Source organism: Sporothrix brasiliensis (assembly GCF_000820605.1).
Source record: "Sporothrix brasiliensis 5110 chromosome Unknown Cont15, whole genome shotgun sequence".
Taxonomy (NCBI): Eukaryota; Fungi; Ascomycota; class Sordariomycetes; order Ophiostomatales; family Ophiostomataceae; genus Sporothrix; species Sporothrix brasiliensis.
In genome coordinates this window covers 3232335-3249284 of record NW_024467134.1, presented here as the reverse complement: position 1 = coordinate 3249284, position 16950 = coordinate 3232335, and the positions used below count along the sequence as shown (strand labels likewise).

At 53.4% G+C, this 16950-nt stretch overlaps 3 protein-coding genes across 3 annotated transcripts; all 3 read right to left on the bottom strand.

Moving 5' to 3' along the window:
* Positions 1 to 4078: 4078 nt before the first annotated feature.
* On the bottom strand, positions 4079 to 6444 carry SPBR_05662 (woronin body major protein; the record flags this gene model as incomplete). Its single annotated transcript, XM_040763925.1, has 4 exons — positions 4079 to 4677; positions 4849 to 5198; positions 5424 to 5722; positions 6436 to 6444. The coding sequence occupies 4 exons, from the start codon at positions 6442 to 6444 to the stop codon at positions 4079 to 4081; spliced, it is 1257 nt and encodes a 418-aa protein (XP_040622638.1).
* A 2759-nt stretch (positions 6445 to 9203) lies between these two features.
* Positions 9204 to 10709, bottom strand: SPBR_05894 (uncharacterized protein; the record flags this gene model as incomplete). Its single annotated transcript, XM_040764157.1, has 3 exons — positions 9204 to 9867; positions 9957 to 10529; positions 10597 to 10709. 3 exons carry the CDS (start codon positions 10707 to 10709, stop codon positions 9204 to 9206), a joined length of 1350 nt encoding a protein of 449 aa, XP_040622637.1.
* Positions 10710 to 11116: 407 nt separating this feature from the next.
* On the bottom strand, positions 11117 to 13110 carry SPBR_09201 (uncharacterized protein; the record flags this gene model as incomplete). Its single annotated transcript, XM_040767327.1, has 2 exons — positions 11117 to 11225; positions 12176 to 13110. 2 exons carry the CDS (start codon positions 13108 to 13110, stop codon positions 11117 to 11119), a joined length of 1044 nt encoding a protein of 347 aa, XP_040622636.1.
* Between the last annotated feature and the right edge of the window lie 3840 nt (positions 13111 to 16950).

Below are 16950 nucleotides of genomic sequence, written 5' to 3'. Positions count from 1 at the left end.
AGGGCTGGTCGTTGGAAGGGAGGCAGCCCTGGAGCAAACAAGACCAAAGACAGAGGAGACGGTCGTCGACGAGCAGGCGAGCCCAGCGAAAGCAGGACGGGGTGAGCTTTGAGAAAATGGCAGACTGGCGTCATTAGCAAAATTAATTGGGGAGGCTGGGAAGAGGTGGCGGGAGAACGCGCGCCCAAAAACGGCCCTGTGCTAGCACGGGACGGACACGATACAGGGGTATGGTTGCGGGAGTGGCAGAGTGGATAGTGCCAAGTGTGGGTGGAGAGGAAAGGAAGTTTTGCAAGCTCACAATAGGCTGTTGCTGCTGGGTCCGCCTGGGCTGAGCTGGCCTGGCTGGACCTGTGCGACGTTTGCTATTCCTTGCACACGACCAAGCGCAAGGGAGCTGCTGACTGTGCCAGATTTGCCAAAACGTACCAGAAAAGAGGAGGAAGAGGAGGAGGAAAATGGCCAGCACCGAGAGTCCGCCAATCAAGGAGCTGTGCAAGAGTTTAGAAGAGCTTCGCTGCAATCGGAAATGCACAGCTGGACGTTGGGAATTGGCTCGGCGTGACAGCGAACTGGACTGCGGCCGCAGGAACGGCGGCCAAGTGTGTGAGGCGAGGGGGGATCGGTTAGAAGCGAGTGGCCAGGTCAAAATGTCGGTCTGGGATCGCGAGGCCGAGAGTAGTGGTAAGGTAAGTCGTCCCAATTCGCAGGGGGGTGAGGATGCGATTGATGGCAAATGGGGATGGCTGGGAAAGAGATCGCGTCTCGTGCTCTCGTCTCGATCTCGGTACGTGGCGTACGCGCTGTGTCCGTCTCGTGGTCAGCACCTCGTCGTCCTCGTCGTCCTCCTTGTCCTCCTCCGCCAATTAAGCCCACGCGCAACCGGGTGCGCAACAGCCTCCGCTGATGTTGACCAGTGGGGACTAGAGAAACGATGATTGTGTACTGCTGCCCGTGCCAACATGACTTGGAGATGCCAACGGCCGTCGGGGGAGGGAGGTAGAGAGACGTCTCGGCGGGTGTTTGCTCGCGTTGGTTTGCGTTTTGGGAGCGGGACGGATCTCTTTGTCTTGAGTTGTGAGATGGCTCGGCGACTCGGTCAGCGAGTCTATTGCAGCATTGGCCTCAATGCGCTCGTTGCTGGCGGTTTGTCGATTGCGAAATGCAGCCGGGGCCGTCCGTGGTGTATAGAATGCGCGAGAAAGAGCATAAATACGGAGTATGTCGTTCGTATTGCTTTTGTAGAAAACGCGCCACGAGCGTCAATCGGCGTGTTTGCGTTCTGATTAAACGGGAAGGCCGTGGCAAGCAGATTTCAGTAACAAACAACGTATGCGAGAGAGAGGGCGGGACCCGACAAAGACAAAGTGGCAATGTCGACGACGAAAGGTGTCGGCAGCTTTTGTCTCATTTTCTGTCGTCGATTAAAAGAAATTGCAAAGGCATGCGGGTCAGGTCAGCGATCTGCGTTTCGTCCGAGCTACCAGGAAGGTATGTCCTTGTGGACCTGGTTCGGTTCCAGGGGAAAGTTCTCTCTTTTGCATGCACTGAGGTCGTTCAATGGCAGCCGGTGAGCTTCAGGAGAAGATGAAGGTGACAGGAAGTTGTACAAAAGCAAGACGACACGTTGTGATGATTGCGAAATAGGAAGAGCGTACACACGGCGCTCTTTCAGGAAGGACCGGGTCAAAGACGCGTCCGGCAGGGGAGGAAGCACCTACGCACGACAGTTGTGCTTTCCTCGCAATTGGCACGCCCAGATACCACGGCAAACAATCACGCCGTGACAGTTTCGCGCCCTTGTTCCTTCCTTTCACGGGTAACTACACGGCGCGCTCTCTTTTCTGGCTCAATTGATAATGGCTCTTCATATTAACTGCCCGTTCAGCCCCTGGAGGCAGGAGCGCGAGACACGCAGCAGGTGGATGCGTGGGAAGGTGCCAGGGACCCTGATTTATTGCACGGGACGTCTTCTTCTCTGCCGTAGGGAAGACAGATCAAATATTTAGGAAAAAAAAAAAAAAAAAAAAAAAAAAAAAAAAAAAAAGGAAAAAAAGAATAAGAATCGAGACAAGACACACACTCTTTTCACATTTGACTTGTGCCCTCCAGCCTCGCACACCTCGCCCTGCCCTCTTTCTCAGGCGGTGCTGCTCCCGTTCTTTTGTGGGTTATGTGTCTCCTGTTTTCGGTGCCTTTTCCTTTTTCTGCACTTCTTGTCTGGCATCCAGGGAGTTCAATTATCAGCCCCAGATGAAGCCCAAAGGATTCAGAGACAAAAAACCAGTGCGAACCACGGTCACGCACAACAGGTGCTCCTGCTCAAGCGCTCGTCTGTGTTACACACCCACAGCATGCATTGCACGACTGAATTTACCATTCGTTCTGTTAGTCGACATGCGCATGTGCTTTCACGTTTTCCAGATCACGACCTCCGTTGTTTTGGCGCATACATCATTCTTAACTTTTGTGCAATGGTGAACAATCGCCATACTGCAGAAAATAATGCAGGAAACATGCCGGACGTGAAATTGCGTCCCACCCACTACACGAAGTGCTTGGGGCTATTTTGTTCTCTTAACTGTCGTACTCTGTACTCTTATATCTCCACAGATACGTTATACTCCATGTGTCGTATTAAGTAGCGCGGTGTACGACAGGTCCAGGTACGATGTATTCCTCCCTGTGCGGCGTATGCCGTGCTGGTTGGCAATAGTCGGCAAGCGGCGACGAAGAGAGCAAAAAAACCAGGAACAGCTTTGTTACAATTTCGCAACGGAGCATTATCCGAACCCGGTACCAGAGAGTCGTCGAGACTGGTCGCGTCCGACTTTACCAGGAACTCAAACCGGTCACCATCTTTATAAAGCGAAGGAAAGGCGGGCCACCAAGTGCGTCGCGGCACGCGTCACGTCTGCTCGTATTGGCCGACAGCCGGCGGTATTTCTCGCACGTTCTTCGTATTGCCAATGTTGGGCACATTGGATTGTTGGGTCTTGGTATGAGTATTGGACGGACCAGGTGTCGACCACTTGGTCTTCGAGCTTTTGACCTTTTTCTCGCCCTCCATTCGTCCCACACTCTCTGCGTTGGCAAGCTCCCGAGGCGATGCTACGCAAGATGCATTCCACCCTTGTACAGAATAGGTACGTCAAATCTTGACAAAGGATCCAGCTTTGTACGGAGTAATTTCGACGTGAGCTATGCCTATTTTGGCACAAGCGAAGCTTGACTTCAGGCTCTCTTCAGCTGAAAGGCCCAGCCGGTCCGTTGCGACAGCACTCGGCTGCCCAGGGTAGTCGTCTCGCAGCTCTCAATCTCCAACCTAACTGCCCTCGTGACAAACACGGCATGCGCGTTGTGCGTTGAATCCGACGAGGGCGGGAACGGTTGCGCTTCTGCTTCTTTGCAGCACACAATTGAATACGATGCCCAACATACGGAGTAAAGCGTCTTTTACTTAATCTGAGGGTAAAAAGATTATATTAAATGTCGTCGCGAATTTGACATGAATTACTTCTGTATAGTGAGATGTTTTTTTAATAAATATCCATATTGCATAAAAGAAATAATTTAAATTTTAAAAAAAATCGGATTTCGACAAGACACCGAAATTTAAACTAGAAAATAGAACATCAAACCACCGAAGCCAAATGAATAAATACGAAACAAAAACAAACGCCGCATGTCGAAAACAATACGTCGTCGGTGAGAACATCACCAGGAGGCATCAACTTGGGCCGTCATGCTGTCAGATTTACCCAGTCACACGACGATACAAACCACACGGCATATCGCATAGAGCATTTCGAACGGCAAGAGAATATATACCAAGCAAAGTAAATTATATAAAAACAGATAGCAAGACTCATGAATATCCAAAAAGTTTGTCCATCCTAAAAACTGCGAATACGACGGGGTTCTGACAACCGCGCACGCATTATACGTACACAAAAATGCTTTCTAAACACAAGACTCAAGGAAACAGGAGGTTACGCCAAACAGGCCGTGCTTCCAACGACATCGAAAAGGGAAAATGCAAGCAGATGCATAATCATTTTCTGTGTTGGGAAACACTTTACAGGCTGGCACCGTGGACGACCTTCATGTCGACAGCCAGCTCGCGGCCGTGGTCGTTGACAACCAGGACGCGGACGGAACCACGGCCAGACTCGAAGGCGCGCAGAAGGCGGGCCCACAGGTTGGACTGGTCAATGACAGGCAGGCCCTGCTTGACGTCGCCAGTCTCGGTCATGGCGACGACGTTGCCCTCCTGCAGGTCAAGCACGCGGTACTGCTTGAAGACAGGGCCCAGCATAGACTGAACGACGACGCTCGGCGAGGGGTTCGAGACGAACGACGACTCCTCGTGCAGCTTCTTGGTGAAGAGGTCGACACCCAGGTAGCGGTGCTGGCCAGTGGCAGCCGAGGTCGAAATGCGGATGACCTGGCAGGGGCGGCCCTGCAGGATCAGGATATCGCCGATGCGGATGTGGTGGCACGGGATGGACACCGTGTTGCGGGGCACGTCCTCATCAACGCTGCGGCGACCGCGGGACGAACCGCCGCTGGAGCGGATCGTCTCACGGAACTCCGAGACCTCAACATCGCGGCCTTCAGGGTGAATCAGACGGTCAGCAAGCTTGTGCACGCCGTGGCGGAACGAGTGGTAGTTGCCTGTAGATTGTGGCAGGAGAGGAAAACGAAACCGAGCCAATGCTTAGTAACCGTAGACGCTAATAAGAGAGCGAACCGGCAAGAAGCTGGTCGCGTCGCATGGGAGACGCAGGGAAGGGAAATGAAAAGCAAAAAGCACAGAAGCAGGGAAAGGGTTAAAAGAAAACTCACCCTCCTCGTCGTAGTAGCCCATCTTGTTGGATTTGCGGGTGATAGCCTGCGGCTCAAGAATGTCCTCGACGACCTTGGTCGACTTGCGCGAGAAAGTGCTGCCCTGGGTAGGACGAGCGATCGGTGCGTCGACGGTGGTAGAGTCCTCGACAAACGAAGACTGTTCCTGCTGCTGGGGGAAGCGGCCGGAATCGACAGTGGTGTCGGAAAAGGTGGTGCGAGCCTCTTCGCGGTGGTACGTGGGCTGGTAGCGGGTGCGGTATTCGCGCTCAGCGATGTCAATGGCGGTGTCGTAGTTGGGGCGACGAGAATCGTACTCTACAGTAGTCTCTGAGAAGGTCGTGCGGGGACTGAAAATGGAAATTTGTTAGCCGTGTGTCTGTTTCTGGAATGCCACGCACGATCAGGCACCAGGAGATCGCCGAGGCGTTTGCAACTGGAACGAGGAATGACGGCACGCCCCGAGCCTTGCTGGAATGCTTGGGAAAACGTGTCGCTAGAAACCGTTGCAAAGACGCTAGTGTTCACTCTTTCGACGTCATGTCACGTCTCTCTGTTCTTTGACATGGACCTACCGGTTTTCACGAATGTACTCTCGGCGGACACCAGGACGGCGGTAACGTTCCTCTTCACGAGTGACACGGACCTCTTCTTCCCGGTAAGGGTAGTTGTTGTTGGCGGACTCGTTGACAACGTATGAAGAAGAGTATTGACCTTCCCGTCCGGGCCGTTCGTGGTGCTGGGGGAGTTGAACACTGAACTCCTCGTGGGTCTGGGTGGTGTTCACCTCAGTGGGCTTGTTGTCCTCCTTGTAGGAAGACGGAAAGATGCTGAAGGGAACGGGGACTCTGGCTTCAAAATCCAGGTTGACGACCTTTGACAGCGAGCACGAGAAAGGAAAAAAAAAGTGCGAGACTTTTTTCTTCCTACCAGGCGCTCTTTCTTCAAAGGAAGGGGAGAAAGAGAATGATGTAGCCGGAGCTAATTGGATGGACGATTTTGAAAGTGGTTGGGTTGGAACGTGAAGCTGGAGATGGATGTGCTATGGAGAGGAAGAGAAGTAAGAGAGGAGAGAAGGGAAGAAACAGAAGAAAGAAAAGAAGAAGAGAGGAAAAGACGGCAGGAGGGAGGATGGGGACGGGCTGGCAAGAAATAGGAAATTTCGCGAGAGTACGACGAGGGAAGGGGGCACCCGGGCAGCAGCGAGGCGGAGGCAAGGGCCAGTGGCTGTCGAGCGCCAACTCTGTGGGAAAGAGCACAAACTACGCAAACATAGGCAGGACCGCCCACCGACGGATTCGGGCAGCGCCTTCCCCGACCCCCAAACAAAGCTAGTAGACAACAAAACAAACCGCTGCTGCACGGCAACCGGCTTAAAACTGGAGCAAATACACAGAAGCCGGCCTGGTGATCCCTCCTGATCTGAGGAAAGGGGAAGCGGGGGGGCCAGGAGGAGGGACGAGGCCAGTGTTCCGACCAGGGCGGTGCAGCCAGGGCACACACAAGAGGAGATTGGAGATTGGAGGGCACTGAAAAGTAACAAACCGCCCGAAAACAGGGTCCAGACGCTGGTGGGCGCTTGTTTACTTTGCACATGGAGTGGGTCGTGCCCTCCACTTTTAGTTCTTTCCCTCCTCTTGCGGTTTGGGGCTGTTCCTAGAGCTTCTCTTGCTGTGGAAGGACCATCCCGGCGAGTCGAGCAAGCGAGCAGGTGCGGCAAAGCGTTGTTATTGTTGTTGTTTACAAGGTGCCCAAATCGGTTAGTGGGTCCGCACCTGCAATTATCGGCTTTCCTCAGCTAGCTGCCTGGCGCCTTCCATCATCGCGCGCTGGACTTTGTTGGTTCTTGCTACTTCCAATGACATGTGCGAGTCTGTGTCGTTTCTGTCCTTTTCTTTGCTTCTTTTTCTCCAGTGACTTGTCGCGACGCACTCACCGCTGGTTGGGCTGCAATGGACGAGACAATACGAATTAGCAGGTGGCAGGTACGGTGGCTGCACGACAAGTAGCTCCCGGCAGCTTCCTTGGACACTGTCATTTCCAATTGGCCACCAATTGGCCCCAAAACTGCATCACCGACCACCCTGATTTGTGATTGCATGATTGCACATGCAGTCAATGTGCACGACCCGGGCCTGCCGGCCAATGCAAGATGGGGGAGGTTGGGTTTGTTCAGTGTGTTGGGCCATCTTGAAAGGGCTGCGCGACCTCAGCTGAAAATCGAAACGTGCCAGGATGCAGACGCGGCACGCTATTTGGACAGTATATACACTGTATCGACACGGTACAACACAAGCTCACACGCATGCGACGCACGATGTACAAATATGGTCATAGCTCTGGTGAGCTGTTCATGTCGTACTCCGTGGAACCAGCCCTTTGCTCATTCGTACGACAGCCCATCGATGCGGTGCTGCTTGTTGCACCGCTGGCCTGCCCGATTGCATTGTGTTCTAAAAGCGCGATGACAGATATGTCCTCCGTGAAAGGAACAGTCGTCGAAGTCTAAGTGACTGCTGCACAATGCTGATTGGTGTTATCTGTAACCCGATCTGTCCTCGTGCTTGTCGTCGTTGCCATGGAGAAGACGCCGTCGCTTTTCTAGGACCGTCTGGGCTTGCTGGGATCTACGACGTGCAAATTCGCAAAACGCAAGTCTCCGGAGGACAAAAGCGAGAGGTGATGGGGCGGCGGACCTGGCCATGCAAATACTGATACGTATCCCGTACAGATCATTCCCTGGTGGCTAGCGGCCATGCGAAGTCCCAAATACAGCTGCCCTCTAGCAGTGTCTCGCAAAAGCACATGTCTTGGCTGCAGACGGGGCAACCCCCTGGCCCTGCCTCCTCCTCTACAGAATATGAGTCTGTCCACTTGCGTTCGATCGTGGAGCTCTGTCATTGGACCGACAATGTGGATGCGGACACCAGCTGTTGAACTTGCTCGCCGAGCTGCAAGTGAGCCGCGCGTGTTTCGATGCATGCGAAATAGCGAGGCAGGCAAGAAAGCCGTTTACGATGTAGAGAAAGGCTGGCAGGGCGTCCAGCTTGAAAGGAATTCGATGTGGCAGTCTCCGTTCCTGCCACTGTGCCGCGTTCTCCTCCCCAGTTTGGTACGGGAGATGTTCAAGATTTGGCGGATGTCTGTCCAGAGACCCATCTCGCCTGTGTGCGCCAAGGGTTTGTTTGGTCGCAAATTAGTTGGGACGAGAAAAAATGGGTGGTGCTTCATTTCCAGTTCTGGGGCCTCTTTTTTATCTGGGTCGTCTTGCTGGATCGATGTTCGACCGATGGATGGAGGCTTCGGGTGCCTGTCACTCTTGTCTGATTCTGTCGCCGCCCCGCCAGTACTAGCACATGTTGCCATGACAACACGCAGCGCCAGCCCGTCACGACGCGACATCATGGCGAGTGTGGGCAACGGAGACACTGATGAGGCCCTGGACGTAATCAAGTCGTGGACAAGTCACGCTAGAGCTTACCGTTGCAGCGCCCAATCAACCCGGACGGGCCAGGGGAAAGAGGGGCGCTAGCAGACGACCATTGGCTAAATTTAACCCATATGGGGAACCGCCAGGGGCATACCACCACCACCCAGCGAAAACTGAGATACGTCGTGCTCCGTCAGCTCGAGGCCGGTGTTGGCTGTACCTTTGCTCTTCTGCCCGTCTTTGTCTCCATATCAACAAACAGGGAAGACGGACTGAACGCTGTCGTAATGTTTCGGATAGCAACACGTCCAAGAGAGTGTGATGGAGCCACCGCCCGGAGACCAAGAAGCGGTTATGCCGAGGCTTGAACATTATTTTGTCGGCTCCAGCTTCTGATGTTTTGTGCGAAAAGGACTTCGTTGTTGTTGTTAAGAAAGCCGTAGGCCACATAGAACAAGTCGCGTCGGATACAAAACATATTACGTACATGTGGCCCTGCATTGAGATTGTAATAAATTTCAAAAAAAAATCTTCCGAGAAACCCCAAAAGTAAAATTCCGCCGAAACTGCTTGAAAAAAATGTAAAAAAAATATACAGCCGAAGGGAAATAAGAGGCACTCAGACGCAAAGACACCATGACAAGTTACTATGCAAGATGAGAACATTAGTCTGTTGTAACGGCCAACTTGGCTGAATCGTGTGTGGTCTGACGTGCGAGAAGCAAAGAAAAGCATCATAATGGCCGAAAAGTAAAGAAAAGAACGGAACGTAAATGAAGGCAGGCAGAAGAGAAAGTGTAATAAAAACAAATCAAAACATGTGTGTCCAAATAAAAACAAAACAGATGCAGAGAAAAGATAGAAAGTGAAACAAAGTGTCGCGCGACACACGTCGTGCGCGCACTCCTCGTCGGTATCCAATTCTTCAACGTCGTCCAAAGAGAGACAGCCCCAGATGGTAGGCAAAGCCGTCAAAATCGGCCGCGTTGGCCGGTACCCGCTCCGCCTGGATGGGCAAGGCGTTGACTGGCGGTGCCGCATTTGGAGGACGCGGATAGACGGCACCCGGCGATATGGGTCCTGGGCCAGATGCTGGGGCGAGAATGGCCAAGGTCTCAGGCCGGAATGGCAGGCTGCCTGGCACAAACGTGGCCGACCGTGGGGACGGGGAAGACGACGTGGCCGAGATGCTGGGCGAATGCTGCGGAGACGTGAAAGCAGAGGACGGGAAAAGGTGGGGCGAGTTGGGGGTCGGGAATGAGATAAATGAGTCCATCGTGCTGGCCGTTGGAATGCTCGAGGCGATCCCCGGCACTGTCCTGAATGGTGGGCAATACAGGGACAGCTCGGGCATGGTGCCAGGGCCTGGTTGCATTGCGGTGCCGCTCCCTCCATGCGGCTGCAGTCTTGCTCGGATTGTTTTCAGCACTTGCCGAGCCGCTTCTAGAATGTCCCGGAACATGAGGAGCTCCTGGAACGACAGCAGTGTGTGGTCAATCAGCTCGCGTAGGGAGACATCGTCAACAAAGGCCGCCAGGGCGGGCAGTGCGCGGGAAGCTGCGAAAAGGAGCAGCAAGTAGCGGCATTGGCTGTGGTGGGTCAGCATCTACCAGAAGCGCATCGATGATCCTTGGTATACGTTGTATCTTGCAGAGTAACAGGGGGAGAGCCAACTTACAGCATAGCTGTCCCAAATGCGTTGGGCAGTATGAGACGGTCGCTCTCGAGGCCATGGTACGCCCTGATCGTCTCGGTTATACTGCACACGACCTCGGCCATCTCCTCCATGTCGACCTGTTGCTGCGGCTTGAGCAGGCTGAAGAGCACACCGTAGGACCTGGCTTCCCAATAGGCGGAGCACGCGCGAGCCGTCCGGACACTGGCCTCTGTGTGGGGCAATGTTGCACGGCCTGACAAGACGGCATCGAACTGCCGCCGGAGGTTGGCAACAGCCATGTCGATTTTTCGTTTTTGTTCTTGGGTTGGTAAACCGTTGTCCCCGTGTGCCTCACCGTAGATGCAGTTGAGGTGACCTCGCAGGGCGGTCTGCATATTGAAGCCGCCAATGGCCGCAGGCTCACTCTCGGTCTCACTTTCGGCCTCAACATCAACGACTGCCTCCATGCCGGCCATCATGGTGTCGTCGCCATTATCACGTGGAAATCTCAAAACATCAGAATCTGGTGTTGGCACCACGGCTTGATACCGATGAAGCTCAGACGGGGCTTGACCTGTCTCCGCGTTGATCTCGCTGTGGGAAAGCCGTGTTAGCTTTTTTCACGTTCTGTTTTGCAAGGTTGGTGCAAGATAGTACGTACAACTCAAGCTGCACACAAGTCCAGTAGAGGGCGGCCAGCTGCCGTTCGTCCTCGACAAGCCTGTGTGGATACTGGTTGTAGTCAACGAGGGACAGACCGTAGAAGCCTTGCATGGCGCCGTGTCCTCCTCCACCCCCTGGGCGATGGATGAGGAAATGGACAATGTTGCCTGCGTTCCGGACGTGGCCAGCTGCATCTTGGATCCGTGCCAGCTGTCCACATAACAACGCTGCCAAAAGATACGCCCGTGCTAGGTCTAGTGTGGGAGCCGGCGCCGATGTAGAAGTGCCTGCGGCCTCTGCCGGTTGATAACCGTGAGTGCTGTTCGTAGTGGTACTGGAGGTTTGTTTTCGTTTTTCAGCAGCTAGTTTCCCGGACAGATGATACAGGATGTTTGTGGCCCGATCTGAGAATACGGGCCCAGAGTCAAATATGGTATTGTCCCACTTGGCCCAGCAAAGCCCTCCCAATGCAAAGACAAGATACTCAATCGCTAGCTCAACTTGTGCCTGGAACGGGACTAGGTCCGCGACGGTGCTTTGTTGCGGCCGCTCAGCCGTCTTAGAACGCCCCAGGAAACTACCCACGAGTTGGCCGAGGCGTTGTGGAGGCAGGATGTGATAAAGAGCCTGGATGTGGGTAGAGTATTTCTCTACGCAGGACGCAAGATGGGATGAATTGGGAGGTTCGGCGTGCGGCAGTCGAAACAAGGGTCTATGGTTAATGGAAGGCATAGAAGACACAGTTGGCTGCGAAGCGCCGATTTGAGACAACGGGAGAGCAGAGTCCAGGGACTGTTGAAAATCACCGACTTCTCCATGCGGCCTTGCCGACTGAATGGCTGGCAGGCGAAAAGGGTCAGCGCGAGCCTCCGCGAGAATGCCGTGTATGATATCAATAAAGGGAGACTTGTTGAGAAGCTGAACGACTGGGGTTGCGTGTCCATATGGTAGGGCTAAGGAGCTGATATCTGCTGTCATTGTGTCGGCGTGGGAATTACTATGCGCGTGCTGACGGCTGTTTTTTCCACTTGCGCTTTCAGCATCCCACATGTTCTCCTCTTGAGAAACATGCACTCCAAGAGAATAGCTCTCCTCGCGACCGCCAAAGCTGACACTGTGATGGGCGAAAGCAGAAGCTTTTGGCGTGACTATAGACGGTGTGATGGATCCACTGGCCTGTGGGAGTTTCTCAGACAGGTTGATCCGAGGGACTGTGAAACTGGCCCTGTATGCTGTTCGTGGCCCAACCTCGCCTTCCACGCTGCAGGATCGTGATATTAGTTACGTCGCTACTTTCGAGTGAAGACAGATGTGTGTTTGTCTGTGCATACCTGGTAACCCCGGATTCCCTGTTTGCATACGGAATGGGGCTGTGGCTAGATACCGGAACTTCGGGAAAGACTGCACCATTGTCATCACAGTGCTGATGGGGGGATGGACACAATGGTTTGACAGTCGTTCTAGGGCTCGCGCGGGGCTGCGAAGCTGGCACCGGTCTGAGGAAAGGAAAGAAGTTGGCTGACGGATGTGGTGGAGGCGGCATAGGAAATTCTAGGATCGTTTCTTTCACATCATACCCGGACCCAGCGCTGGAGGATGAATGGGGCGGCGGCAGAGGAAGAGGACGAGGGTGCTGCTGAATAGGATTGGACGTGGGAATCGGGTACGCCGTCTGTCGTGGGGCCCCGTGATACAAGTGCGTCCGCCTTTGTCGCTTTGAAACGATCTGCTGACGAAGAGGCAGTGGTCGAAAGTAGGCCTCGTGAGCTTCCGAAGAAGAACGACTTCGTTTCGGTGGAACTGGCTCAGCTGGAAGAGGGCTTCTGGGCTGGAATGGCAGCGCGTCTCCGGCTGCCAGCGACATGGCGGTCAGAGGCTCGGAGCCGGGACCAGAGTGTGACTGCGGTGATATTGTGTGGCTGGGCCTCGTTATTGCTGTAGCGGGCGTCTGCAGCGGTCGCTGATAATCGTGCACGATTCCAAAATTTGGCTGGATGAATTTGTACGACGGGTACATAGAATGATCAGGATGAGGGGATATCGAAGCCGGACGCACCGGTGGCGGAAACTTGTCTTCCCGACGAATCTTGCCCCAGGTCGGCCCCCGAATGACTTGCTGTGGATTTTGTGCTCGAAGCCTCTGGTGCCTGCGGGAGTAGAACTCTTTTGGGAGCGGCCGAGTTGCCTGGTGCTGCCGTGGATCGTCGTGTCCCTGTTGGTGCGTCTGGTCGGGCCGGTCGTCGTGCTGGTTTTGCTGCTGTCTTCGAGGTCCTAAACGGTGGCTGTGCAGCTGTCGTGATGATGACGGTGTCTTGTCTTGTAGAGGATACCGCTGCAGAGTGAGTTCAAACCCGGCGTAGGGATTGTAAATCGGCTCCGCTGGAGACTGAGAGGTATCGATGCGGAGCGCCGGCATAGACGTCCGTGGGATGACAACTTGTTTAACTGTTCCTGGAGCATCTTTGTTGGAAAAGACGGCCCTGAGTGAATCGTCGTTTCCTCGGTGAGCCATTTTCAGTACAGTTCCAGCGACAAGGCTGGAAGCCAGGCGACGCCACGTCCGTCATAAGGGACTTTGAGAGCATGGAAACGAGGGAACGGTCAAATGAAGCACAATGCGAGTGAAGGTGCAAAGGAAAACAAAGGAGAAAAAACGAATACAGAGAGGGCAGAGTTGGACTATTTCTGCACGGCTAAAACGGGACCAGGATGAATATGGTAGTTTGAGGGAGAATGTGTAGGAAACAGGAGCGATATGCTCAGCGTAGCCGGGTGGCGGTGGTGGTGATGGTGTGAAGAAGAGTTGGCGACTGGTGATGAACAGGGGAAACGAGGACGATTAGTTGAGGGTCCAGGATGGGGATCTGGGCCCCTTGGAACAATGGCCAAGAGACGAAGAACCAGAACAGGACAAACATTATGCAAAGGAGGAAGGAGCTACCGTATATTTATTTATCAAGATCTGGAGGAAGCGGCGTCTGTCCGGCCCCATCGCTGCTGCCGCATCGGGTAGGCTGCGATGGCTTCTCTGAACGAAAAGCGGCAAGAGGCGCTAAATCGCTCTTACCTCGTTTGGAGAAACGCGGAAGCGCCATGATGGCGTCTATGGACGTATCGAGGCAGGAGTGAGGCGGAATGTTGAGAAAGAGCGAGGTGGACGGGGCCCGCACAGGGCTCGAGGGGGGGTCGTCAAGAGGCCTCGTAGGGCCGCGTCTGTAAGGCTAGGTCCGCTGCGACGTGAGGAAGGAAGGCGCCAAAAAAAAAAAAAAAAAAAAAAAAAAAAAAAAAACCAAAGAAATAAAAAAGACATAAAAAACATAAATTGATAAAAACTTAAAGAGGGCAACAGACACTTACAATAATGAGACGAAGGAGACGAACGCGGGACAGGGCAAGAGGCGAACAACAAGCGCGTAGCTAGATCCGTAAGAACAACGACATGGTGGACTGACCCCTGCAGGCACACATCTGCGACTCCAACGTGCAATAGCAAACACTTTGCCGATCACAGACGCCCTCACAAATTCTTGCCGAGGACAGGCCAGGGCCGATGCAATGACGCTGCCGATCGAGCGTTTCCCCCAGCCTTTCTCGGCTTACTATACGACTGCGACTGTCTGACCCTGGCTGTCTGCCGACGTCCAATCGACACGTGCCCTTTGCAAAAAGGACAATATTCCATGGTGCAAAAAGGACAAAGAACGAATATTCCATGGTGCAAGCAACTGTAAAAACAAAAAGAACAGGAGGAAAAGGAAAAGGAAAACAAGACAATACGCGCAGGACGGGCTCTCCCTTGCCGACCTAGTTCGCTCGTACATAGAAGCGCGGTTAAAACCCGCCCCCTCGAGCGAGCCGTTGGATACAATGTACAGGACACTCGCTAGCGCAGCGTCGTTGACGATGAAAGAAACACATCCAAAAGACGATATATCTAAAGGGGTAAGATGGGCAGGAGGGTGTGTCGAGGGCGGACTACGGGGGTGTGCAAGATTTCAAAGTGATGACTTGTACCGCGCCTAGACGAGGTGGGTTTTGATAGAAAACGTCTCGGCCGTCGGTTCGTCGGAGCCGTTGGTATGAGAAGAAAGAAAAAAAGAAAGAGAAAAACAGGAAGATACAGAGACAGAGAAAGCACAACCAAACACAATGAGTACGGAGTAATGCGTGCAGCCCGTGCCTACTCGGCCGTGTGGTTGCTGTCTGTGACCGACTTCTATTTCGTAGGTGCGAATGGTATGCAGACAGGGATTCGTCTTGTTTGGCTCGTTTGGCCTGGGGGGTTGGTTACTTTCCTCAGGGCTAGACGATGCTTGTGCCAATCAAGTCGGATTCTATGAGGCCGTTGCGAGTGCAAAGCCAGTCCTCCGTATTACGGCCAAGACAACGTTTGTAGTTTTTTTATTTATCCAAGATAAAAGACACTGTTATGTTATTTTCGTGTGTAGTGGCTTTGGTCAAGCAAGGAGGGCGTGCTCCTTGATTCTAACCAACCGCGTGCTCTGTTCTATTTCTTTTTGGCATCCTCTTCAACAGTCGCCCTAAGCTGCCGTTGATCACAGATGCTTTTGCAACCGCTGAAACGACGAGCACGATATGGGCTGCGATCGGAAAGAAGACGAATGGAGGGGGGCTAAGGAAGGAAGGATTGGGCGCGAGTGCCGAGTCCTTTGATAGATCTCGGGGAAGGGGGGCAGAGATCGCCGAAGTCGTTGAAGAAGGAAAACGTCGAGGACAAAGGGCATATGGGTGGAGCGAAAGGTACGGGATAGTCAAAGTGGGAAGTGCTCTGGCTGGTTGTTGCCGCGAACATCGTCAATCAGCACACCCTCACTTTTGCGCCCAGAGTTGTCCTGGGTTGGTTGTGCGTTGTGATGTTCAACCGGTTGTCTGTTAGGTGTAAGTGGCCAGAGAGTGGGTACGCCAGATGACAAGGGCGGCCATGTGATAGGCCAGCCGGGGTGAAAACTCGCCGTCTTTTCCAGCCGCATGGGGATGGTTCGGTCCACAAAACAAGGGGAAATAGACGCCCGGCTTGGGATGGCACATGCAGGCTGGCACACCAGAAATGCAACACGACGACCAAACGACGACACAGGCTACCGCGACTGAAGGGCCACATAAAAAAAGAAATAAAGAAAAAAACCAAGAGACGAGGTTGCCAAACCCTGTCAGCCAGGAAAATGAACGACCAAAGTCGAGGTCCTGGTCGTGGACTCTGGCTGTTAGTCTGTTGTTGCGTATTGCATACCGAGGGCCGTGATAGAGCAGAGTTCGATATGCAATGTGACGAGATGGTGACTGTGAACTGTTTGGGCGGTAAATGCAATAGGACAGAGACAGGGGTACAGTACGGACCAGTGCGTCGTAAACGTCGGACGGTTCGCATTCAAAAGACCAAGGGATTTCATGTAGAGCAACGTGGTTGGACATTTGTCAAGAAAATGCAGGCGTATCCATGGTCGGACGGAATTTCAAAAACCGGGAAAGCAGAATTGGTAAGAAAAGCCCGAATGCCTCTCATTGCATGTAAGATTAATTGCCATCTGTCAGATGCACCTCGGGCAAGACCACAGCATCGGATGTGCAGTCTACCGTCCGTCCTCTCACGGCAGCGCCCTGCCTACAAGCGCGGCTGGCCTTTCCTGGACGAGTACGACGCAATTCTATGGACGATCCAAACGCAGAAGAGGAATTGGATGCCGATGACACGTAGACGAAGTGCATGCGATGGCCAGGCACGGCGGCAAACATACGCGTCTGTTGGGGGCGGAAGAGGCAATCTCCAAGCAAGGGCGAGCAACAGCCGCACGCAAAATAGGTGTGTCACTGTGACCATCTCGTCTTCTCTCCCACTATTGACGGTAATATGGTCGGGACTAGCCGCTGAGACTTCTTTTCTTTGCACACCACAACTCAACGAGTCTCCCTGCCGTCGCCTCTCCGCGCTTCACGATTGCGCATCGCTCGGTTTCGTCGCTTCTGTCGCTTCTCTCGTCTCTCTCGCCTCTGTCTCCTCTCTCACCAGACTTGTAGCGCGATTATCGACCTCCACGGCGGCTTTGCCGTCTTCATCTCTTGTTCTCCGCTAGGGGCGAAGACGGAACCAAGATAAACAAACGCGGGCGTGTATTATCTGCAGTTGGTTTGTGTTGGTTTCTGTTAGCTTATTTTTTTCTTGCTCGCAGTGGTGGTTTTTGTGAGGCTCGATACTCATTTATGATAGTCCGTGAAATACATCTGCAAGTGACTCGTTTTGTCGTCCGTTGCCTACCGGATAGACTCCCCGTTGTAGCCGTACTTTCAAGCATGAATTTCGTATTTTGACCAGACGATGATGATACCCAGAGGC